Source organism: Pleurodeles waltl, chromosome 7, assembly GCF_031143425.1.
Source record: "Pleurodeles waltl isolate 20211129_DDA chromosome 7, aPleWal1.hap1.20221129, whole genome shotgun sequence".
NCBI classification, from domain to species: Eukaryota; Metazoa; Chordata; class Amphibia; order Caudata; family Salamandridae; genus Pleurodeles; species Pleurodeles waltl.
In genome coordinates, this window is record NC_090446.1 from 13,013,469 (window position 1) to 13,039,401 (window position 25,933).

General features: G+C 44.2%; 1 protein-coding gene across 2 annotated transcripts in view; it reads left to right on the forward strand.

Annotated features, from left to right (window-relative positions):
- LOC138303553 (protein FAM118A-like) overlaps window positions 1-25,933 on the forward strand; it is a 204,894-nt gene that overhangs the window by 99,732 nt on the left and 79,229 nt on the right. For both annotated transcript variants that reach the window (XM_069242798.1, XM_069242797.1), the window contains one exon: window positions 21,235-21,520. In XM_069242798.1, coding sequence (XP_069098899.1) covers window positions 21,235-21,520 — 286 coding nt within the window. The remainder of the gene's footprint in view (window positions 1-21,234; window positions 21,521-25,933) is intronic.

The following is a 25,933-nucleotide window of genomic DNA, read 5'->3' on the forward strand; positions in this document are numbered from 1 at the left end:
TATATTTATTATGGGTATAAACTTTGCGTCTATGTCTGTGAGTGTACAGTCAGCTGGGAGTGCATATTTATCGGGACTATAGAACTTTGTTTCTATGTCTGTGAGTGTGCAGTGAGCTTGGGGTGTATATTTATTATGGGTATAAACTTTGCGTCTATGTCTGTGAGTGTACAGTCAGCTGGGAGTGCATATTTCTCAGGAGTATGAACTTTGAGTCTGTCTGTGTCTCAGGGTGCAGTGAGCTGGGAGTGTATAATTATTCTGGAAAATTAACTTTAAATCTGTCTGTGAGTGCGCAGTGAGCTTGGAGTGTATATTTATCAGGAGTATGAACTTTGAGTCTATGTCTGAGTGTTCAGTGAGCTGAGGGTGTATATTTAGCAGGAGCATGAACTTTGAGTGTGTCTGTGAGTGTGCAGTGAGATTGGAGTGTATATTTATGAGGAGTATGAACTTTGCGTCTATGTCTGTGAGTGTGCAGTTAGCTGGGAGTGTATATTTATCAGGATTATGAACTTTGAGTCTGTGTCTGTTAATGCGCAGTCAGCTGCGAGGGCATATTTATTAGGAGTATGAACTTTCGTGTATGTCTGTGAGTGTGCAGTGAGCTAGGAGTGTATATTTATCAGGGTTATGAACGTTGGGTCTGTGAGTGTGCAGTGAGTTGTGAGTGTTTATTTATCAGGAGTATGAACTTTGAGTCTGTGTCTGAGTGTGCAGTGAGCTTGAAGAGTATATATTTCAGGACCATGAACTTTGAGTTTGTCTGTGAGTGTGCAGTGAGCTTGGAACGTATATTTATCAGGAGCATGCACTTTGAGTCTGTCTGTGAGTGTGCAGTCAGCTGGGAGTGTATATTTATCAGGAGTATGACATATGATTATATGTCTGTGAGTGTGCAGACAGTTGGGAGTGTATATTTATCAGGAGTATGAACTTTGAGTCTGTGTCTGAGTGTGCAGTCAGCTAGGAGTGTATATTTATCAGCGGTACGAAGGTTGAGTCTGTGAGTATGCAGTGAGCTTGGAGTGTTTATTTATCAGGAGTATGAACTTTGAGTCTGAGTGTGCAGTAAGCTGGGAGTGTATATTTCTCAGGATTATGAACTTTGAGTCTGTGTCTGTGAGTGTGCAGTGAGCTTGGATTGTGTATTTATCAGGATTATGAACTTTGAGTCTGTGTCTGTGAGTGTGCAGTGAGCTTGGATTGTATATTTATCGGGATTATGAACTTTGAGTCTTTGTCTGTGAGTGCGCAGTCAGCTGCAAGTGTATATTTATTAGGAGTATGAACCTTGAGGCTGTGTCTGAGTGCGCAGTGAGCTGGGAGTGTATATTTATCGGGAGTATGAACGTTGAGGCTGTGAGTGTGGGGTGAGCTGCGAGTGAATATTTATCAGGAGTATGAACTTTGCATGTATGTCTGTGAGTGTGCAGTGAGTTGTGTGTGTATATTTATCAGGAGTATGAACTTTGAATCTGTGTCTGAGTGTGCAGTGAGCTGGGAATGTATATATTTCAGGAGCATGAACTTTGAGTCTGTCTGTAAGTGTGCAGTCAGCTGGGAGTGTATATTTATCAGGCGTGTGAACCTTGAGTCTATGTCTGTGAGAGCGCAGTCAGCCGGGAGTGTATATTTATCAGAGGTGTGAACTTTGAGTCTGTGTCTGAGTGTGCAGTGAGCTTTGAGTGTATGTTTATCAGGAGTATGAACTTTGATTATATGTCTGTGAGTGTGCAGTCAGTTGGGAGTGTATATTTATCAGGAGCATGAACTTTGAGTCTGTGTCTGAATGTGCAGTGAGCTGGGAGTGTATATTTTTCAGGAGCATGCACTTTGAGTCTGTCTTTGAATGTGCAGTGGGCTTGGAGTGTAGATCAGGAATATGAACTTTCAGTGTATGTCTGTGAGTGTGCAGTCAGCTGGGAGTGTATATTTATCAGGACTATGAACTTTGAGTCTGTGTCTGAGTGTGCCGTGAGCTGGAAGTGTATATTTATCAGGAGTATGAATCTTCGAGACTGTGTCTGAGTGTGCAGTGAGCTGGGAGTGTGTATCAGGAGCATGCACTTTGAGTCTGTTTGTGATTGTGCAGTGAGCTTGGAGTGTATATTTATCATGAGTATGAACTTTGAGTCTATGTCTGTGAGTATGCAGTGAGCTGGGAGTGTATATTTATCAGGAGTATGAACTTTGAGTCAGTGTCTGAGTATGCCTTGAGCTGAAAGTGTATATTTATCAGGAGTATTCACTTTGAGTCTATGTGAGGGTACAGTCAGCTGGGAGTGTATATTTACCAGGAGTACAAAGTTTGAGTCTGTGTCTGTGAGTGTGCAGTAAGCTAGGAGTGTATATTTATCAGGGGTATGAACACTGAGCCTGTGAGTATGCAGTGAGCTGTGAGTGTATATTTTTCAGGAGTATGAACTTTGAGTCTGTGTCTGAGTGTGCAGTGAGCTGGGCATGTATTTTTATCGGGAGCATGAACTTTGAGTGTGTCTGTGAATGTGCAGTGAGCTGTGAGTGTATATTTATCAGGAGTATGAACTTTGAGTCTATGTCTGTGACTGTGTAGTGAGCTTGGAGTGTATATATTTCAGGAGCATGAACTTTGAGTCTGTCTGTGAGCGTGCAGTCAGCTGGGAGTGTATATTTATCAGGAGTGTGAACCTTGAGTCTATGTCTGTGAGAGCGCAGTCAGCCGGGAGTGTATATTTATCAGGAGTATGAACTTTGATTATATGTCTGTGAGTATGCAGTCAGTTGGGAGTGTATATTTATTAGGAGTAAGAACTTTGAGTCTGTTTTTGTGAGTGTGCACTGAGCTTGGAGTGTATATTTACAAGGAGTATGAATTTTTGCGTCTGTGTCTGTGAGTGTGCAGTGAGCTAGGAGTGTATATTTATCAGGAGTATGATCTTTAAGTCTGTGTCTGAGTGTGCAGTGAGCTGGAAATGTATATTTTTCAGGAGCATGAACTTTGAGTCTGTGAGTGTGCAGTGAGCGAGGAGTGTATATTTATCAGGAGTATGAACTTTGAGTCAGTGAGTTTGCAGTCAGCTGCGAGTGTGTATTTATCAGGAGTATGAACTTTGAGTCTGTGTCTGTGAGTGTGCAGACATTTGGGAGTGTATGTTTATCAGGAGTATGAACTTTGAGTCTATGTCTGTGAGTGTGTAATGAGCTGTGAGTGTATATTTATCAGGAGTATGAACTTTGAATCTGTGTCTGTGAGCGTGCAGTGAGCTAGGAGTGTATATTTATCAGGGGTCTGATCATTGAGTCTGTGAGTGTGCAGTCAGCTGGGAGTGCATATTTATCGGGACTATAGAACTTTGTTTCTATGTCTGTGAGTGTGCAGTGAGCTTGGGGTGTATATTTATTATGGGTATAAACTTTGTGTCTATGTCTGTGAGTGTACAGTCAGCTGGGAGTGTATATTTCTCAGGAGTATGAACTTTGAGTCTGTCTGTGTCTCAGGGTGCAGTGAGCTGGGAGTGTATAATTATTCTGGAAAATTAACTTTGAATCTGTCTGTGAGTGCGCAGTGAGCTTGGAGTGTATATTTATCAGGAGTATGAACTTTGAGTCTATGTCTGAGTGTTCAGTGAGCTGAGGGTGTATATTTAGCAGGAGCATGAACTTTGAGTGTGCCTGTGAGTGTGCAGTGAGATTGGAGTGTATATTTATGAGGAGTATGAACTTTGCGTCTATGTCTGTGAGTGTGCAGTTAGCTGGGAGTGTATATTTATCAGGATTATGAACTTTGAGTCTGTGTCTGTTAATGCGCAGTCAGCTGCGAGTGCATATTTATTAGGAGTATGAACTTTCGTGTATGTCTGTGAGTGTGCAGTGAGCTAGGAGTGTATATTTATCAGGGTTATGAACGTTGGGTCTGTGAGTGTGCCGTGAGTTGTGAGTGTATATTTATCAGGTGTATGAACTTTGAGTCTGTGTCTGAGTGTGCAGTGAGCTTGAAGTGTATATATTTCAGGACCATGAACTTTGAGTTTGTCTGTGAATGTGCAGTGAGCTTGAAACGTATATTTATCAGGAGCATGCACTTTGAGTCTGTCTGTGAGTGTGCAGTCAGCTGGGAGTGTATATTTATCAGGAGTATGACATATGATTATATGTCTGTGAGTGTGCAGACAGTTGGGAGTGTATATTTATCAGGAGTATGAACTTTGAGTCTGTGTCTGAGTGTGCAGTCAGCTAGGAGTGTATATTTATCAGGGGTACGAAGGTTGAGTCTGTGAGTATGCAGTGAGCTTGGAGTGTTTATCAGGAGTATGAACTTTGAGTCTGAGTGTGCAGTAAGCTGGGAGTGTATATTTCTCAGGAGCATGAACTTTCAATCTGTCTGTGAATGTGCAGTGAGCTGGGAGTGTGTATTTATCAGGATTATGAACTTTGAGTCTGTGTCTGTGAGTGTGCAGTGAGCTTGGATTGTATATTTATCGGGATTATGAACTTTGAGTCTTTGTCTGTGAGTGCGCAGTCAGCTGCGAGTGTATATTTATTAGGAGTATGAACCTTGAGGCTGTGTCTGAGTGTGCAGTGAGCTGGGAGTGTATATTTATCGGGAGTATGAACGTTGAGGCTGTGAGTGTGGGGTGGGCTGCGAGTGTATATTTATCAGGAGTATGAACTTTGCATGTATGTCTGTGAGTGTGCAGTGAGTTGTGTGTGTATATTTATCAGGAGTATGAACTTTGAATCTGTGTCTGAGTGTGCAGTGAGCTGGGAGTGTATATTTATCAGGAGTGTGAACCTTGAGTCTATGTCTGTGAGAGCGCAGTCAGCCGGGAGTGTATATTTATCAGAGGTGTGAACTTTGAGTCTGTGTCTGAGTGTGCAGTGAGCTTTGAGTGTATGTTTATCAGGAGTATGAACTTTGATTATATGTCTGAATGTGCAGTGAGCTGGGAGTGTATATTTTTCAGGCGCATGCACTTTGAGTCTGTCTTTGAATGTGCAGTGGGCTTGGAGTGTAGATCAGGAATATGAACTTTGAGTGTATGTCTGTGAGTGCGCAGTCAGCTGGGAGTGTATATTTATCAGGACTATGAACTTTGAGTCTGTGTCTGAGTGTGCCGTGAGCTGGAAGTGTATATTTATCAGGAGTATGAACCTTCAAGACTGTCTGAGTGTGCAGTGAGCTGGGAGTGTGTATCAGGAGCATACACTTTGAGTCTGTTTGTGATTGTGCAGTGAGCTTGGAGTGTATATTTATCATGAGTATGAACTTTGAGTCTATGTCTGTGAATATGCAGTGAGCTGGGACTGTATATTTAACAGGAGTATGAACTTTGAGTCTGTCTGTGAGTGTGCAGTCAGCTGGGAGTGTATATTTATCAGGAGTATGAACTTTGAGTCAGTGTCTGAGTATGCCTTGAGCTGAAAGTGTATATTTATCAGGAGTATTCACTTTGAGTCTATGTGAGGGTACAGTCAGCTGGGAGTGTATATTTACCAGGAGTACAAAGTTTGAGTCTGTGAGTGTGCAGTAAGCTAGGAGTTTATATTTATCAGGGGTATGAACATTGAGCCTGTGAGTATGCAGTGAGCTGTAAGTGTAGATTTTTCAGGAGTATGAACTTTGAGTCTGTGTCTGAGTGTGCAGTGAGCTGGGCATGTATATTTATCGGGAACATGAACTTTGAGTGTGTCTGTGAATGTGCAGTGAGCTGTGAGTGTATATTTATCAGGAGTATGAACTTTGAGTCTATGTCTGTGACTGCGTAGTGAGCTTGGAGTGTATATATTTCAGGAGCATGAACTTTGAGTCTGTCTGTGAGCGTGCAGTCAGCTGGGAGTGTATATTTATCAGGAGTCTGAACCTTGAGTCTATGTCTGTGAGAGCGCAGTCAGCCGGGAGTGTATATTTATCAGGAGTATGAACTTTGATTATATGTCTGTGAGTATGCAGTCAGTTGGGAGTGTATATTTATTAGGAGTAAGAACTTTGAGTCTGTTTTTGTGAGTGTGCACTGAGCTTGGAGTGTATATTTACCAGGAGTATGATTTTTTGCGCCTGTGTCTGTGAGTGTGCAGTGAGCTAGGAGTGTATATTTATCTGGAGTATGATCTTTAAGTCTGTATCTGAGTGTGCAGTGAGCTGGGAATGTATATTTTTCAGGAGCATGAACTTTGAGTCTGTGAGTGTGCAGTGAGCGAGGAGTGTATATTTATCAGGAGTATGAACTTTGAGTCAGTGAGTTTGCAGTCAGCTGGGAGTGTGTATTTATCAGGGGTATGAACTTTGAGTCTGTGTCTGTGAGTGTGCAGTCAGCTGGGAGTGTATATTTATGAGGAGTATGAACTTTGATTATATGTCTGTGAGTATGCAGTCAGTTGGGAGTGTATATTTATTAGGAGTAAGAACTTTGAGTCTATTTTTGTGAGTTTGGAGTGTATATTTACCAGGAGTATGAATTTTTGCATCTTTGTCTGTGAGAATGCAGTGAGCTAGGAGTGTATATTTATCAGGAGTATGATCTTTAAGTCTGTCTGAGTGTGCAGTGAGATGGCAGTGTATATTTATATTTATCAGTGGTATGAACTTTGAGTCTATGTGCATGAGTGTGCACTGAACATGGAGTGTATATGTATCATTGATATTGCCTTTGAATGTATGTCTGTGAGTGTGCAGTGAGTGTTTATTTATTTGGGGTATGTGAGTGTATGGTGAGCTAGGAGTGTATATTCATCAGGAATATGAACATTGAGTCTGTCCCTATGAGTGTGCAGTGCGCTGGGAGCGTATACTTATCATGGGTATGAACATTGAGTCTGTCTGAATGTGCATTGAGCTGGGAGTGTGTATTTATCAGGGCTATGAACTTTGAGTTTATGTGAGTGTGCAGTGAGCTGGGAGTGTTTATCAGGGGTATGAACGTTGAGTCTGTGAGTGTGCACTGAGCTAGGAGTTTTTATATATCAGAGCTATGAACTTTGAGTCTGTGCCAATGAGTGTTCAGTGAGCTGAGAACGTATATTTATCAAGGATATGAACATTGAGTCTGTGAGTGTGCAGTGAGCTGGCAGTGTATATTTATCAGGGGTATGAACGTTGAGTCTGTGAGTGTACAGTCGGGTAGGAGTGTATATTTATCAAGGATATGAACTTTGAGTCTCTGTCTGTGAGTGTGCTGTGAGCTGGAAGTGTGTATTTATCAGGGCTATAATTGTTGAGTCTCTGAGTGTGCAGTGAGCCCTGCATGTATATTTTTTAGTGGTGTGAGCTTTGAGTCTTTGATTGTGGAGTGAGCTAAGAGTGTATATTTATCAGGGGTATGAATGTTGAGTCTGTGAGTGTGCAGTGAGGTTGGAGTGTATATTTATCAGGGTGGTGAACGTTGACTCTGTGAGTGTGCAGTGAGCTGGGAGTGTATATTTATCAGGGGTATGAATGTTGAGTCTGTGTCTGAGTGTACAGCAAGCTGGGAGTTTATATTTATCAGGAGTATGAACGTTGAGTCTGTGAGTGTGCAGTGTGGTGGGAGTTTATATTTGTCAGGGTGGTGAACGTTGACTCTGTGAGTGTGCAGTGAGCTGGGAGTGTATATTTATCCGGGTTATGAACCTTAAGTCTGTCAGTGAGCTTGGAGAGTTTATTTTTCAGTGATATGAACTTTGAGTCTGTGTGAGTTTGGGCTGTGAGGGTGTATTTGTTTGGGGTGCAAACGTTGAGACTGTGAGTGGACAGTGAACTGAGATTATTTGTGAGTGGGGGAGTTAAATATAAGTATGTATGTGTTGTGTAGCCATTTTAAGTATAGCTCCATGCACGTTAGGTTAACATACTAGGCCGCTGTGTACTTTGCCCTAGATATATTTTATTCAGCTTCGCACTGTTATTTTACAATAACCAGTTTTTACAGTCTTGTTTTAATTTCTTCTATCACACTGTTTAGCTTAGTTCAGCACTGTGTTCTCAAATAATGCATTCTTGATCGCTCTGTGCTTCAGTCAAGGCTACAGTCTGGTACATTGCCGGTAAACGTGGTAGAAGTTTAGTCTCCAGCATTCGTAGATAATACACATCCTTACGTAAGGACATTTTCTTAGAACATCTGCGTGTTAGTTATAAAAACACTTTCTAGTCCTAGTACACGTCAAGAGGGAGATTCCATCCAGGGAACCACAACTGTATGCTGAATGGCCCGTTGCAGATGCTGATGCAGATTATAGGCCTTTGCTCAGGTATGAGGGTTGATGTCATCCCGGGGGAACCTGAAAGCCAGGCCTAGAGCTTAACATGCTGTGCTCGAAATATAACTCAGAGAGAAAAATAATCTAGCGGCACTATGATAGCCTTATTCTTGTGCTTCACTCTCATCATTACTATTTTAATATTACTGTGTTGTGTAGTTCTGGTTATTACAGCTCATACTTTGCTATCCAAAATGCAGTTGTTTCATTAAACCAATCTTTAAAACTTACACTGCCTTTATTGTCATTTATATATGAGACTGTACTGTGTATGAGATAACCGGTTGTGACCTGAGCGACCACGACTTCCTTGAGAAGTACACAAATGTCATGCGCTCGGCTGCCCAATCATCTCTACCATTCGGGAGAGATGAGGCACTGCTAGTTAGCCGGAGCAAAGCCCGGATTTGGAGTGGCAAGTGTCATCCACCGTGGGTCCGACTCAGTCCCCCACATCGTGGACGATCTTGCTGCTCAAAATCCAGTAGTCTCATTAAGATAATGAGAGCCTATACGACATGGCGCCGCCAACGTTTACTCAGGCTCTAATTTTCGGGTCCACCGGAACCTCTCAGTCTCCTTTTATACAATGACCCCTCAGTCCCGTATACGGAGACGTCCGTGGTACTGAGGATTTCCACCACAGCTATATAGGTGGTCCTATTTCAGCTGGCGGTTGTTCAAGCTTGAACTTTAAAAGGGAAAAACCCCATCTTGGTGTGCCTTTTCTGAACTCTTAGTGCTCCTATGATGGCGAATCCCCAGGTTGTATAAATAGCTGTTAACATGAGACAACCTCTCACAACACACTTACTAGCACATGGCCTCACAGCCCAGGGAGGTCCAGTCACATTTGTAGTGGACGCCCACGCAGCTTATAGAACAGAGCTTTTTTATTCTTGCGTCATATTTCCAGTAGTTGATGGGAACACAAATACATTTCATACAGTTGAGAACCCGCCTGGACAATACAGGGCGTACGCATATTTAAAGATACCTCTATCTTATCAAGAACATAATAATTGGCTTGATGGCGCCCTACCCCATACAATATTACCAGTAAGGGGTTAGGTCCAGTAAGTAATGACGGTCCTACCTGGACTTTATTGGCCACATATACACCGCATCCTGCGGTTGCGAATTTAGCAGTAGCTGAGGTTCGACGCTTATATATTGAATTAACAGCAATATATAGATAATAAGTCCAATTTGTGATGCAAACTTTAAATACAAACCTAGCACAACCACATGCAGTGACACCAGGTATAAATCCGGTGACTGCACATTCAATTATGGGTAAAGTACCGGCCAAACGAGAGGAGACTCCGTTTTGGCTGGCTCAAAAAATTAATACGCTGGAAGCAGTGTTTCCCCATACGGGACCTCAGGATAAACATAGGATATTAACTATGTACTTGCCCTTTTGGTTGGCCCCTACAGTTGAAAACTGTAATACCTGGATACGGTATTTGCCGCGCTCTATACAACTGCACACAGTACACTGACACTTGCCAACCTACCGGAAGTGCTTAAACAAATCCAAGATGAATACGGGGCTGCCCTGGCCCTGGATTTGGGAATGCAACTGATGGGCAATTTTGCCACAGTTTCTTCAATAATCTTAAGTAATCTTAAAGGGAAGCAGTTGCACTTGCAGTGCGCATGCGGCTCCATGACGTTCCGCAACAAGATCAGGAACGAGAGCTGCCTAAAATAATAGCGGAAACATATTAAAGTATCGGTCAAGATAGCCTTGGGGCTAGACAACAAAAACCTCAATTTCAGGGTAAAATTAATAAAGATAATACTAAACAAAAACCTGAGGGTAATAAGAAACACTGGGATAAAAAGCAACAAACGCCTAATAAAGAAAGGGGAGAATCTCCACTGATGGAGACCCCACAGAATAGGTATAATCTCAGGAATAGAGATAATATAAAAACGCCTGATAGATATCAATATACTGATATACACCAATCTCGTTCCTTTCAGGACTCATCGGAAAAAAGAAATGAGAGAGGTGGGCGATCAGAGCGAAGAACAGAGTACGTGAAACTGATACAGGAATCACAATGCTCTTCTGAGGTTTCTGTTAAAAAGGAAGAGAAACCTGTACAGCAAAAACAACAATTTAAAAAGAAAAAAGTGGCAGCAGTCTCAGTTCGTCATGCCACTCCGGAAGAGGGTTCTCTTGAAGAACAAGACTTGGGCTCTAGCACTGCTAGACAACGCGGCAGAGGACACAATAGTTCGCCGGAATCTTCTAGAGCATCTGGAGGTGAAAGCAACTGATGACTTTATACAAGTAGAAACAGCGGACATGCATGTCTCCGAGATTGATAGGGTATACAAAGTAACACTACAATTAGAAGGAGACATTGAACGCACGATACACGCAATCTTTTGGGACCGTGTAGTTAAAGTGTATGACATCTTGTTGGCTGAACAAGATTGGCCGCCTGACTTTGTCCACACCTGCCCATATGGAGAAAAGGTAATTAAACCTTCTTTCTTGCCCCTTGTTCCGGAGGAACTCGCAGAGTCCTATTCTACAGAATGGGCTCTAGCACAGGCACCCGCGTTATATAGAAATCACGTGGGGAGGGATAGGGACTCTCCCTACCATGTTATTCCCATTAAAAGTGAACCTCAGCCACAACCGCAGTATCCCATAAAACATGAAGCAAGGGGACCGGTGAGAGAGATACTTACACAATTAGAATACCAGGGTGTGATTGAACCCTGTGTCTCACCGATGAATAACCCTTTATTTCCTGTAGCCAAGTCGGACCATTCATACAGAATAGTCTTAGACTACAGACATTTAAACGTACATACACGTACATATGCTATACAAACTTCACATAGCACTGCACTGATGAACAACATAGTACGGAAAAAATACAAAACAACTTTGGACATCTCAAATGGGTTCTTCTACCAGAATATAGCGCCTGGAAGCAGGGACTTAACAAGCTTTAGTGCATTAGGCTCTCAGAAAAAAATCAGTTTGCCTTCAGGGGTATAAGAACAGCCCAGGACTGTTTGCGGCTCGTGTGACGGCTATATTACACGAGCTAGACCCTGAAACATTGTCATATGTAGATGATATATATCTCACGGATGACGAGTTACTACAACATTTAAGACGGGTAGCTCACATTGTTGAAGGGTTTGCCAAGCTTGGCTACAAATTTAAGTTAAAAAAATGAAAAATTGCCTTCCTCAGCATCCTGTTTCTGGGATATGAGCTGTCGAGTGAAGGGAAGAGTCTAGCGCCACTATTTTTAGAAAAATGTGCACAATTACAACCACCCAATATGATTAAAAAACTTCAATCGTTGTTGGGTTTTCTAAATTTTGACAGAACATACATTCCTGATTATGCAACGCGCATAAAACCTTTATATGACTTAATACGTCCTGATTTTTCAAGCAAATACTGGACAGTTGAACATACACGCACCCTTTGAGATTTGCAGACAGACATGCCAGCAGCAAAATATTTACACACAAGGACAACAAAACACATTTGGTCATCAGGGTAATAGCTTGGGCCATCGGTTTCACCTATGTGACATTTAATGAAGGTGAGACAGTCCCGATAGCATACAAATCACATTTGTATTCAGCTGCTGAAATACGCTTTGCACCCACAGAGAAAATACCCACTGCTGTACAGATGGCTGTTATTAAAGAAAGACCTCTTGCCCCAGAGAAACACATCATTGTTGTTTCTCCAATTCCAGCCCTAGAGGCTGTTACAAAAGCTAGAGTTCTGAACGCAAAAGCACTTCATCCACGTTGGATACAATGGGCTACGTCTCTAACAGCCACTGATGTAGACTACATTTTCGATCCAAAATTACAAACTCAAGAATTCCTACAATATGAGGTAGAATATACAGTTCCAGCGAATACCTCGCCTATTGACCAATACCATAGAGTCATGTACACCGATGGCTCTGCGCAACCAGCGATTGGAACTAAACATCAATAGTGGTAAGGGGCTATATGGAGGGGAAGAAATTATGTCCCCAAAATATCTATACACAGACCTTTGGGGATTGTACAGCACAATTGGCTGAGCTAAAAGCTCTGCTGATGGCACTAGAACATACGGATCCGGCACAGTTCACACTGATTGTTTGTGATTCATATTATTGTGTCCAGTCCTTTAATGAATATCTGCATTACTGGCGTTTGAATGGGTTCAGAGATTCGAAAGGCAACATCATAAAACACAGACTCCTGTGGGGGAAGGTAGCAGACCTGAAAGAGACGCTACCGAAGGTCCGTGTTGTGCATACACTTGGACACCAGCGCGTTGGAATACACGTTGCTGGAAATACATTGGCTGATGAAGCCGCAAAGTCAGCAGTGGCAGTTGCAACTGTAGCTGCAGAGACTCGTTCGAGTACCAAACCAGACACAGACATTATGGCTGCCATAAAAGCTACGGTTGATGGTACGCCTTATCCTAAAGGATTTCCTAATAAATATCAATACTTGATGGGAGGTATGCTAAACGCTGAAGTTAAAATTCCTGGCGTAGGCGTACGCGACATCCCTAATAAAGATGTAAGATCAAAATTGATTAAAGCAGCGCATGAGGGGATGGCTTCTGCACATGCTGGTATGGCGGCTACAATTTCACTCTTACAGGCCCGTTATTGGTGGCCCGGTCTCTATAAAGAGACTAAGCAGTGTGTCCTTTGTTGTGACATCTGTCAACAAATCAAAGTTTCCACGGCCAAGCACCCGCCGCAGACACCTCTCTTAATTTCCAATAGACCATTACAATGTGTGTACTTGGACCATTACGGTCCATTAACACCTGAGAGTGCATAGAAATACATATTAGTCGCTGTTGATTCATGCTCCAGATTTGTGTGGGTGTGGCCACAACGCTCGTCTGACGCTCGGACTGTTATTAAAGATTTACGAGTCTTTATCAGTACATATGCAGTTGCGGCCTTCCATTCGGACCAGGGCCCTGCTTTTGCGTCAAGGGCATTCAGGGACACCATGGCTTTGTTGGGGGTTCAACTGCAGTACTCGTCTCCATTTCATCCCGAGGGAAATAGTGTAGTGGAGCGATTAAACCTCAATCCTTAACAGCCAGAGTCTTAGGTACGGGTCGTAGTTGGCTACCCCACCTGTATGGAGTTCAGAGAGCACTAAATGACCTGCCTAGAAGGTCCCTGGGGGGTCGTACTTCATATGAGTGCCTATTCGGAACACAAATGTTTGTTCCGGATCTTGATGGTCCTGGCGTGGAGGCAGCAGAAACACCTTTTGACATAAATGATTGTGTCACTGTTTTACAGGAATTACAGCAGTTCCTTGAAGATAACTCTTCTAAAAGTGATGCCTCCACAGGAATTAAGGATGTACCTGTGTCATCTACAGGCTGGATTTCCAGGGTTGGGGATCTTGTACGTTAAAAGGTCGCAGTGAAAAAATAATTTGGCCCTTCTTATTGGGCACAAGTCCCTGTATTGGGGATACAAGGTACCAGAACTGTCATTCTGCCACCATTGCCAGGTGCCAAAGAAAATTGTTTTGTTTCAATTGACAATGCCAAACTACAACATGTGGCTGATTCTGCACAGCCGACCAAGAGGAGCATCCAGTAGTTCCCGAATCCCTCTCACTACTGGAGAAGAAGTTCCGCTACAAGTTGTTTATACCAACACTGATACCTCTCTGAGCTTGGGGAGGGTGGATGATGATGATCTTGCATTAGTTCCACTAACAACAAGCAATTTAGAAACATTTGATCAAGTCACCACGACTACAAGCCAGACGGATGGATGCTGTCTACAGTGTACCACCCCAGGAAACACCAACTCCGCCATTGACAACGGCTGTGCCATTTGCACGAACTGCCTCTGGTTACTTTGCCGACTTCAACGACGGTCTATCGGACTCGTTTGCCTCTTCGAAAGCTGCCCTGTCAGGTGCACGTAAGCTAATACATTGGCTTAAAGACACATATTTCGTTTTTCCATGGAACTATGTATGGCTTTCTTTGACTGTACTAGTCTTTCTGCTTTGGATTGGTTTTGTTATTACATTTTTCTTGCTGATACATGGTCATTTTCTTCCCAAGAGATCAGCGGTTGAATAGGTGGAGGAGGTTTTGAAACCACATTTTTCATCACATAAGATTCGAAGAGACTTGTCTTTTGTGAACATTTCTGCAGTGCCAATTCCTGATGGGATTGTGTGGGACAAAATAATGTTTGATAACTATGGTCCCACTGAAATTATCCAAATACTGTATGTGTTAAAATTATCTATGAATGATATAGTCATACCAGGCGTTATGTCAGATGATTGGGATGTGAAAACAGTTGATTCTATGATGACAGAATTGCAATATTATACTGTCTACAGTATGAAAACGAAGATGTTTACCAATTTAAAGACAATTATGGTGATATTTTATGCTATAATTATTATGGCCACCACTTCATACATAGAGCGAGTAGACCAAAAACAATATTTAATTATACACAATGGGAACATTGTACAACTCCACCGCAAGGGAGTTAAAAAAATTATACTGACAAGTTTGCGTATTTTTCTGGGCATCATCAAAAAAATGCTGAGTCATATTATTTTAAAGTAACTTCTACTAAGGATATACATATGTTATTGACCAACACAAAATTTATATATTCGGAATCCTTTGTTTCCCGGTTATCAATAGAAGGTTATGAATATTTGTCCAAATATATTGATTTGAAAAGTGTTTGGGGAACAAAAAACTGGCAAACCAAGGGTACAGAAACATTGTTTAGAGCATGCCTCATCCCTGTTCAAATGATCTTTTTGAATGACACAGTACAACAAACAAGTTGTTTAGGCTTAGTAACAATCAGAGAATGAAATATGCCCAGCATACCTGCCCCTGCAAAATTTGACAACTGGCAAAAATACACAAATGCAACCACACACGCGCTTACTGAGTGGGTCCAGAATGGTAAGTTTAATGCTTCACTGACACATCCAGGCGGGTGGTTATTGTGGCCCATAGATACCAACGGGTGTCATCAACATTTTGTCACCTTCTCAGGGGGTTTCCGGGCGAGTAGGCCAGACCCTCGCTATATATCACCAGAACATGCCGACATAATTACAACATATAGCCGGCCCAGCGGGAAAGACCCTGCAACGAGGAAGCCGGCTCCGAACTGAGCCGGCGGAGTTGCAGGGGTGCAACGGGTGCAGTGGCACCCGTCGCGATTTTCAGTGTCTGCAAAGCAGACACTGAAAATCATTATGGGGCCCTATTAGGGGGCCCCTGCACTGCCCATGCCAGTGGCATGGGCAGTGCAGGGGCCCCCAGGGGCCCCACGACACCCGTTCCCGCCATCCTGTTCCTGGCGGTAAAAACCGCCAGGAACGGGATGGCGGGAAGGGGGTCGGAATCCCCATGGCGGCGCTGCAAGCAGCGCTGCCATGGAGGATTCCCTGGGCCAGGGGTAAACCGGCAGTAAACCGCCGGTTCCCCTTTTCTGACCGCGGCTTTACCGCCGCGGTCAGAATGGCCCAGGAAGCACCGCAAGCCTGTTGGCGGTGCTTCCGCGGTCCCCGGCCCTGGCGGTCATGGACCGCCAGGGTCGGAATGACCCCCATAGTGTAGGAAAATTGTGCCAACAGGGGCTAAAATCGTCCTCACTTGATGCGGTTAAAACGCACCTCAATCTCTTGTCTAACAACACTGACTTACAAGATTTCTTGTCAGGCCCAAGATACCACGTAGGAAACGTTTCTTGTATGAAGTATACAATGAAATATGGAAACTTTCCCAACATGAGGCTTCAGCCCGGTAAAGGCAAATAGACCAGGAAAATTTGAAAAAGGCATCAGCTGTTGTGGATAATGGGATTCACACCTTGTCCGACCGGATATATACAATTAACAACATTGTTTCTTCTGCTATCGACAATATACGATCTGGTATGCCTTCTTTATATCATGGACAGAGTCAGACCAGGTCCATTATGCAGTTGGGTTAGACACTTCAAACATTGAAGGTGGGTCGCGTTACGTGGCAGCACATCAGTGCCAGGGAAATATTTTTTTCCTTTAATCTAACGCGGAAACAACAACTAATGGCTACGAAAGAAGCAACTCATGTCATGCTTAACATTGAAAAAATAGAAAGACTGCCTTTTACCGTGGCCGAGATTCCTTCGGCAGAGTGGTTAATGCACGGGGTTATTAATCTGCCTATTTCAACATTACAATTCACTTCTTGTTTGAAACACGTTCTGGTAGGCAGATATAAAAAGTTGGGAGATAGTTACATCCATGAGGTGTGGGAGCTTCCCTTCTCGTACAAATGCCTCAATGGCATGAAAGAGGTCTTTCTTAGTGGTAGTGAATGTAAGACTTCAGTCAGCCATTCGATGATTTGTAAGCAGCTGTCCCTGCATGGGGCATGTAATGCCTTGGTTGCAAACTTGGCTTGCTATCTGAAGGGAGTTCCAGTCCCCTTGATTCAACGCACGTTCCAGGTGCTTTCAAACGGCAGCTACGTCCTTCTCAATAGTGAAGACTGTTGTGGCATGCGGGCCGGAATAGTTTACGTTGTTTCGGTCTCTAAGGGCGTTACATGCTGCAGGAACGTGTTGTTTCCCCCCACTAAATTAAGGGAGGTAGCTGACATCTGGCCTCACATTGCTACTTCCGAGGTGAATTTTGACAAGTTGAGTAAACTCAAGGCTTTATTGTTTCAGAAGCATGTTGCCCTTACATCTGCACGCGAGACCTACACGCTTCAAGTGGCAAGGTCGTCGACAGAAATACAGTCCCTGTTAAATACAAATTTTCCTAGACACTTTGGTGAACTCGTGGGACGTATATTTAATGCATCCTGCACGGCTGGATTAGCACATTTTTTCAAAGCTGTTGGTATTGGTTTTGTTCACACCTTTTTCTCTATATTCGGTTTGATACCTTCGGCTATTCACTCAATTTTCAGAAGCATTTTTTTGGGATTTCCAATAACTTTGGCTTCATTAGTCGGCATTTTGCTGTTGCTGTTGTTTTTCCGCAATGGCTGTCCCGCCGCAACAAGGACAAATGAAGGCACTCCCATCAGCGCAGCTGTGTCGTGAACGCATGATGCAGCAGTTTGGAGCAACACTCCTGGAACATTTGGGGTGTGACTGGTCTCTGTCATTCAGACCGGTTTTGGATTGTGTGCAGCCCGTGTTTGGGTGCCATTGGTGCTCTTTTGAACATGCACCAGAAGTTTGTCTTTCACAGCAACGCCCCTCAGTGACTGATGCTGACCTGTTGATGTTCTCGTTGAGGGTTCATTACCAGACATGCGCACTGCGGCTGCGTTTGCTGAGAGAAGCTGATTATGAGCTACCCTTCCTGGAGGAAGTTAACATCGACTCGTTAATTGGTATTGCTCGGGATGCCGCCTTGGTTGATACTGGGGCTATAGAACACACCTGCTCCTTAGTCGTTTTTGGTGTGGATTTACCGGTTTTGTCATCTGCCGAAGTGGATGATCTCCTACGTTCCATGACTAGTGCTTAATTTGGAACAGTTTTAAATTGACATTTTTTTTATAATTCAGCACTAAGCCGCATGCTCACTTATAAATAGTCAAGTAATATGCTTTTGTGAACGCTTAACTTGTCAAACTTTAGTAGGGTTTTAAATATATTTTAGGTCCGGGCATTTTAGCTTGGCTTGAACCACTTTCTACCGACAAGGGGAGGGTGTTGTGTAGCCATTTTAAGTATAGCTCCATGCACGTTAGTTTAACATACTAGGCCGCTGTGCACTTTGCCCTAGATATATTTCATTCAGCTTTGCACTGTTATTTTACAATAACCAGTTTTTACGGTCTTGTTTTAATTTCTTCTATCACACTGTTTAGCTTATTTCAGCACTGTGTTCTCAAATAATGCATTCTTGATAGCTCTGTGCTTCAGTCAAGGCTACAGTCTGGTACATTGCCGGTAAACGTGGTAGAAATTTAGTCTCCAGCATTCGTAGAAAATGCACATCCTAGGGACATTTTCTTAGAACATCTGCGTGTTAGTTATAAGAACACTTTCTAGTCCTAGTACACGTCAAGAGGGAGATTCCATCCAGGGAACCACAACTGTATGCTGAATGGCCCGTTGCAGATGCTGATACAGATTACAGACCTTTGCTCAGGTATGAGGGTTGATGTCCTCCAGGGGGAACCTGAAAGGCAGGCTTGGAGCTTAACATGCTGTGCTCGAAATATAACTCAGAGAGAAAAATAATCTAGTGGCACTATGGTAGCCTTATTCTTGTGCTTCACTCTCATCATTACTATTTTAATATTACTGTGTTGTGTAGTTCTGGTTATTGCAGCTCATACTTTGCTATCCAAAATTCAGTCATTTTATTAAACCAATCTTTAAAACTTACACTGCCTTTATTGTCATTTATAAATGAGACTGTACTGTGTATGAGAGAACCGGTTGTGAACTGAGTGACCACGAATTCCCTGAGAAGTACAGAAATATCATGCGCTCGGCTGCCCAACCATCTCTACCATTCGGGAGAGATGAGGCACTGCTAGTTAGCTAGAGCAAAGCCCGGATTTGGAGTGGCAAGTGTCATCCACTGTGGGTCAGACTCAGTCCCCCACATCGTGGACGATCTTGCTGCTCAAAATCCAGTAGTCTCATTAAGATAATGAGAGCCTACACGACATATGCATGGTGGGTAAACTGAACTTATTGCTATGAATAAGGAGTAAGGTGCTATCATATTTGAAAGAATGGACAGTAAACAGCAAATTAATGTGATTACTTGAGTTTGAGCTATTGGTGTTGTAAATGCATAACTGTTTTTTTCTTGCCACATAATTTCCATGACCCTGTATATTACTAAGGGGCTAGGAGGCCTACTAGAATATTATTTCAAACAAGGCCCTTAAAACACAAACTACACCCAGCTGTAAAACAAAGTTCCAGCCATAAGAGAGCTTAAAAGAAACTGAATGGTGTGATGGGTTATTATTTTGGGGTCCCCACTAACCTAGTGTGGGGACCCAGAGCTGACTTAGACAGAAATAGCACAACAATGAGACAAAGAGGGACTACGTGTTGGGGAAAAGGGCTATCCTTCCATGAAGACTGGGGCCAGAGCTGTTCCCTGCCCCACTTACAGTTCAAAGGACTGCCTCCAGCAACGCACACACACACACACACACACATCCACCCACACCCTCAAAGGAACCTAACACTAGCCTGCTGTCACCCAGACTGCTTGGATCCTTGGCATGGAAGGAAGGAACTTTACAGAACCATAGGTGGGGGTAGCCTAGAAGATTCCCACACTTCAATGGCTATCACCAGGAATAAAGATTGTACCCTCAGAACACTTCTTAGTTGTACTCCTGGACCTGTGTAAGACTTCAGAAGGACTGCCTTATATCTCTGAGGACTGCCTTTTTGCTACCATAAGACTGTTCTGCTGCTTGAGGGTTACCTTGCTTGCCAGAGGGCTACTCTGCTGCTTGAGGCCTGCTTTGCTGGTTGAAACCAGAACTACCTGAGTGACTCGAAGGGCTAGTTGGTTGCTCTCCTGTGTGAGCTATGGAAACATAACAAGCTCCAGAGACCTTCAACCGTGCAACTGGCCTCTGCTGGTGTGAGCTTTAACTCCCCACCAAGGGGTGCCCCCCATGTCCTGGACCCTTGGTGGTGGTGTTTCAGGTCCCGCTGAACCTTAAAGTCAGGAATTAGAAAACCTTTCACCAAAAATTGGCCTGAGAAGCAACCGAACAGTGGGACCTACCTTCTCACTGATCAGCCCACGATGCCTCACCATTTGGCTTAATACTGCAGTAGCTCCTGCTATGTTCTTCTCCGCAGTAGCAAATCCTGTTTAGCTGGACCTCTTGGTGAAGGTATTCCGCCTCCTGGCTTTTTGCTAGAGAAGGGGTTTCACCCCCTCAGTTAGTAACTCAATTTCTTAGTATCAGCAATCATGTTTTCGATTTATTCTGCCCTAAAACTTGCCTGTTGTATTTTAATAAAGCATTTAAAATTAACAATGTGGATTTCTTTTGTGTGTGTCTTTTGGGTAAAAGAATATTAGCAACCTACTATAAATATAAATGTATTCCGAGTAGTTTGGTAGGATCTGATTGTTGCTCATTGTGTACAAGTAGCTGGAATCTATCTGTTCCTTCCGTTCAAGCTGGTAAACTGGTGAATACCTCTGCTTGACTGAGAACGTAGAAGATCTACTGTGCTGTGGTTAAAGGTGAAGTTGTAAAAACCTATAACTGTCTTTCAGGCAGCACTCAAGCCGTTCATCAAAGGATCCTCCTGGGGATGTAGTTCCCTATTGGCTGAATTAACTAAATTATCTGGACTTGATATTTAGAGCAGTTGGTAGGACCCGTCTTCCGCTAAACCTACATTCACAATCCCGCAATCCCTCTAATCCACTGTGGTGCTGGTCATATCTCACAAATCTGATGCTTTTGTCCCGTATTCCCTGTGAACATTCCATCATCCACAGACAGAAGTAATCCAGCACACATTTTAAAATACTTGTTTTGAAAACTAATCAACAAAAACGTTAAGATGTGAAAAGTTTGTCCTTGACTCAACTCCCACCTGTCATTCCCTTTCTGAGTTGCGCTCAACCCTTCCAGGCCTCCTGCTTCACCTCCAAGAGTCTCATGTTCACCTGGTGAGCAGCTCAGGTTCGAGGAAGGTGAGGAACTCTACTATGTACGAGTGTAGTAGGTAGATGGAGATAAGAAAAAAAATCTACTACTTTCTGTTTTTTAACACAAATTTTAAGAGAATATTAAAATGAATTGTAATTGTAAACGGAATGAATTTTGCAATGTTGAATTGCTTGAGTAAATGTATGTTTTCTGTATTTACATTTGGTTGACATTTTGAATGTCTAAACAAAGAGTATCAGACACTTGCAAATTCCTCCCCCTCAGCTCTTCACTAAAAGACTTTTCCTTTGTCACAGGAAGCACTGCACACGTTGTACTTCAAAAAATCGTTTCTGTTTCTTGGCTGTGGGGAGTCCCTTCGTGACCAAATCTTCCAGGCCCTCTTTTGGCATAACGCCGAGAAGAGCCGTGACCTAGAGCACTACATGTTGGTCCTCAAGAAAGACGACGACTACTTTTTTAAACTGCAAAAAGACATGCTTCTTCTCGGGATCAAAGTGATATCTTACGGAGACAACTTTTCGCAGTTCCCACAGTATCTCAGAAGCGTCTTTTCTTTGATTTCTGAAGAGAGGAGATCAGGTAATTTAAATACCTAAACCTTGCTTTGCATGTTAGTTGCATGTATTATGATTCTTTCATGCACCATATGTGATTAAGACCAAACTTGGCAGACCCACCTTCAATCAAACCCTGCTCTTGTCAAACCCTGCTTCAAGCTAACCCTTCTTTCGACAATCCATAGTTTAGGGTATCCCTACTTCAGGCAAACCCGTCTTCCCTGCTTTAGACAGAGCCTGCTTCTGTCAAACAATGCCTCTGGAAAATCCTACTCAGGCAAGCTACTTCAGACAAATCCTGCCTTTGTTAAACCCGCCTTGCCTAACCCCATTTCTGCCACACCCCACTTCAGGCTAACCTTTCTTCAGATGAATAATGCTTTTGTTAAACCAGCCTTGCCTAGCCCTACTTCTTGCACACCCCACTTCAGGCTAACCTTTCTTCAGTCAAATCCTTCTTTTGTTAAACCCACCTTGCCTAACCCCACTTCTGCCACACCCCACTTCAGGCTAACCTTTCTTCAGATAAATAAACCCTTTGTTAAACCTGCCTTGCCTAACACCACTTCTGCCACACCCCACTTCAGGCTAACCTTTCTTCAGTCCATTCCTGCTTTTGTTAAACCCACCTTGCCTAACCTCACTTCTGCCACACCCCACTTCAGGCTAACCTTTCTTCAGATAAATAAAGCATTTGTTAAACCCACCTTGCCTTACCCCACTTCTGCCACACTCCACTTCAGGCTAACCTTTCTTCAGACAAATCCTGCTTTTGTTAAACCCGCCTTGCCAAACCCCACTTCTGCCACGCCCCACTTCAGGCTAACCTTTCTTCAGTCAAATTCGGCTTTTGTTAAACCCACCCTGCCTAACCCCACTTCTGCCACACCCCACTTCAGGCTAACCTTTTTTCAGATAACAACGATATCAACACCACCAACCTAATCGACAACCACGCCAACTTCGGCCTCAAGCAACTCGTCATTTCACCCACCCACTCCGCAGGCCACACACTCAACCCCATCTTCTCAGCCAGCAACCACGTCTCTTTCAGCCACACCACTGAACTCAGCTGGACAGACCACCACTGCATCCACTTCTTCTACCAGAAACCAGTCACTCACCCCACCGCACACAACCACCCCAACGCAACTGGAGCAAAATATCAACGGATCAACTGATCTCCACTCTCCCCCGGGCCCCACCGCCAGGGACAACGGACCCCAACACAGCCACCACCAACCTGCATCGCTGGATAGAAGATTGTGCCAACACCCTCGCACCTCTCAAAAAAAACCCAGACACCTCCCACAGAATCAAGGCCAGCTGGTTCACCCCAGAACTACAGGAATCCAAACGACTATGTCGCAGAATGGAAAGAAACTGGCACCTTGACCCTACCAATTCCAACCACATCGCTTTCAAGGATGCCCTACGCAAAAATCACCAACTGATCCGCACCCCCAAAAGGACTCACTTCAAAAATCGCATTGACGCCAACGCTCACAACAGTAAAGAGCTCTTTGGCATCATCAATGAGCTCTCCACCCCCAGGACCTGCTCCAACGAACCCCCACCATCACAGGAGTTCTGCAAATCACTGGCAACCCACTTCTGTCGAAAGATCGAAGAAATCCACAATAGCTTCAAACCCCAGACCCACCAGCTGACTACAAACACCCAAGAACCCAACGCTCCAAGCAAAACCCACCTCCTCCACACCTGGACCCCCATCAACATAGAGTACACCGCCACCACCATGGCCTCCATCCACTCCAGATCACCATCGGACCCCTGCCCACACCATATCTTCAATAAGGCAAACATCATCATCGCCCCCACCTCTGCAAAACCATCAACAGCTCCTTCGAGTCAGCCACCTTCCCAGAAAGATGGAAGCACGCAGAAATCAACGCCCTGCTGAAGAAACCAAAGGCAGACCCAGACGACCCCAAGAACTACCGGCCGATCTCCCTCCTCCCCTTCCCAGCCAAGATCATAGAAAAAATCATAAACAGCCAACTATCCCGGTTCCTGGAAGACAGCAAGGTACTCAACACCTCCCAATCCGGATTCTGCAGAAACTACAGCACTGAGACTGCACTCATTGCTGCCACAGACGACATTAGGACCATGCTCGACGAAGGAGAAACAGCAGCACTCATCCTCCTGGACCTCTCCGCAGCTTTCGACACGGTATTTCATCACACTCTCTGCACATGCCTCCACAACACTGGAATCCGCGACAAGGCACTCGACTGGATCTTGTCATTTCTCTCAGGCATAACCCAGAGAGTCCGCCTCCCACCATTCCTGTCAGAAGCCTCCAGAATCATCTGTGGCGTTCCCCAAGGATCTTCGCTCAGCCCCACGCTCTTCAACATTTACATGGCCCCCCTCGCCAACATTGCATGAACCCACCACATCAACATAGTTTCCTACGCAGATGACATTCAGCTCATCCTCTCCCTCACGAAAGACCCTACAACTGCAAAGAACATCCTCCATAACAGACTTCACGCCATCGCCAGCTGGATGGAATCAAGCCACCTCAAGTTAAACACAGACAAGACAGAAATCCTCGTCTTTGGCACCAACCCCTCTACTTGGAATTACTCCTAGTGGCCCACCTCCCTAGGAACCGCGCCCTCACCCACCACCCACGCACGCAACCTAGGCTTCATCTTGGACTCCACACTCAGCATGACTCAGCAGGTCAATGCTATCTCCTCTTCCTGCTAGTACAACTCTCCGCATGCTCTGCAAAATCTTCAAGTGGATTCCTGTCGAAACCAGGAAAACTGTCACCCACGCCCTGGTCAGTAGCCGATTGGACTATGGAAAGGCCCTATATGCAGAAATAACAACCAAACTCCTAACAAAGCTGCAAAGAATCCAGAATGCATCCGCCTGCCTCATTCTGGACATCCCACACCGCGACCACATTCCCCCCACCTCAGAGACCTTCACTGGCTACCAGTATCAAAGAGGATCACTTTCAAACTCCTCATCCACGCACACAAGGCCCTCCACGACACAGACCCAGCCTACCTCAACGACAGACTGACCTTCCACACCCCCACCCGCAATCTTCGCTCCGCCAACCTCGCCCTCGCCTCCATCCCCCACATCCGCTGCACCACCCCCGGAGGAAGATCCTTCTCTCACCTAGCCGCCAAGACCTGTAACTCCCTACCGCTCCACCTTTGCCAGACCCAAGACCTCTTGACATTCAGGAAACGCCTCAAGACATGGCTCTACGACCAGTAGCTCCCACCCCCAGCGCCTTGAGACCCTAACGGGTGATTAGTGCGCTCTATAAATCCTTGATTGATTGATAAATAAAGTCTTTGTTAAACCCGCCTTGCCTAACCCCACTTCTGCCACGCCCCACTTCAGGCTAACCTTTCTTCAGACTAATCGTGCTTTAGACTAACCCTGCTTCAATCAGAACCTGATTCTACGGGCATAGGAACCCAGGGGGCCAGGACTGATTTATATCCGCACCCAGATTTTGCAGTGGGGAAAAAGACGACATTATGCCCCCTCCCCACCAAGATTTTGAAATGGAAACTGAAGATGTGGCCTGCTGAACACAACCCTATGAAGATCTACACCACCTAAGGTTTGTTTAAAGCAATGTAACCTGACAATCAATCTAATCTGTGTGGGGACTTGGGGGTCAAAGACTTGTTGCAACTCTCCTTACATTGTCAAGCCAAGAGATCCTGCAGAGTAAGGGAGGACAGGGGGTATTTTATGCTAATGTTACTCCACCACTGACTTGAGAAACAGACCAATGTAGGAAAAGCTCGAGGCCTCAGTGAGAGAAATTTAATAATTAGCAACAAAAGAAACAAGAGGCCTTCAAGCCCCCCAAAAGTTTGTTGGGGACCTGAAATATGCTATCTGCGGAAAAAAGTGCTAGAACTTGAAGATAGGGACAGGAGAGATAATGTGTGCCTCTTTAGCTTGTAAGAAGCAGAGGAATGGAATAAATGGCCTAATTTTCTGATGCACTTTCTGCAAAACCCTCGGGAGTCGATTGTAGTGGCGCTGGTGAATTTCAAAGGGTGCAAAAGACTGAGACTGTCATCAGGCTACCACAGATCATTCTAGGCCAATAATAATGCAACCAACATGCTAGGCTGATACTTCACACCACTAAACAGCATGGTCCATGTTATTATAAAGTGGACAAGCTCTCCTTTGTTGCGGTCTTCTTACATAATACCCATATGTTCTTGAGAAAAAATCTATTATTAAGACCTATACTCAGGCAGAAAGGACAAAATACGGAATTTTAGACCTAGCAATAATGCTGATCATGGTCAAAGAGAGAACAAGGAAATACTACATGCCACAAGAACTGGGAAGCTTCCTAGAAATGGGTGAGGGCTCCCAGATGGATATCACACCATCACCAGGGTGAGGA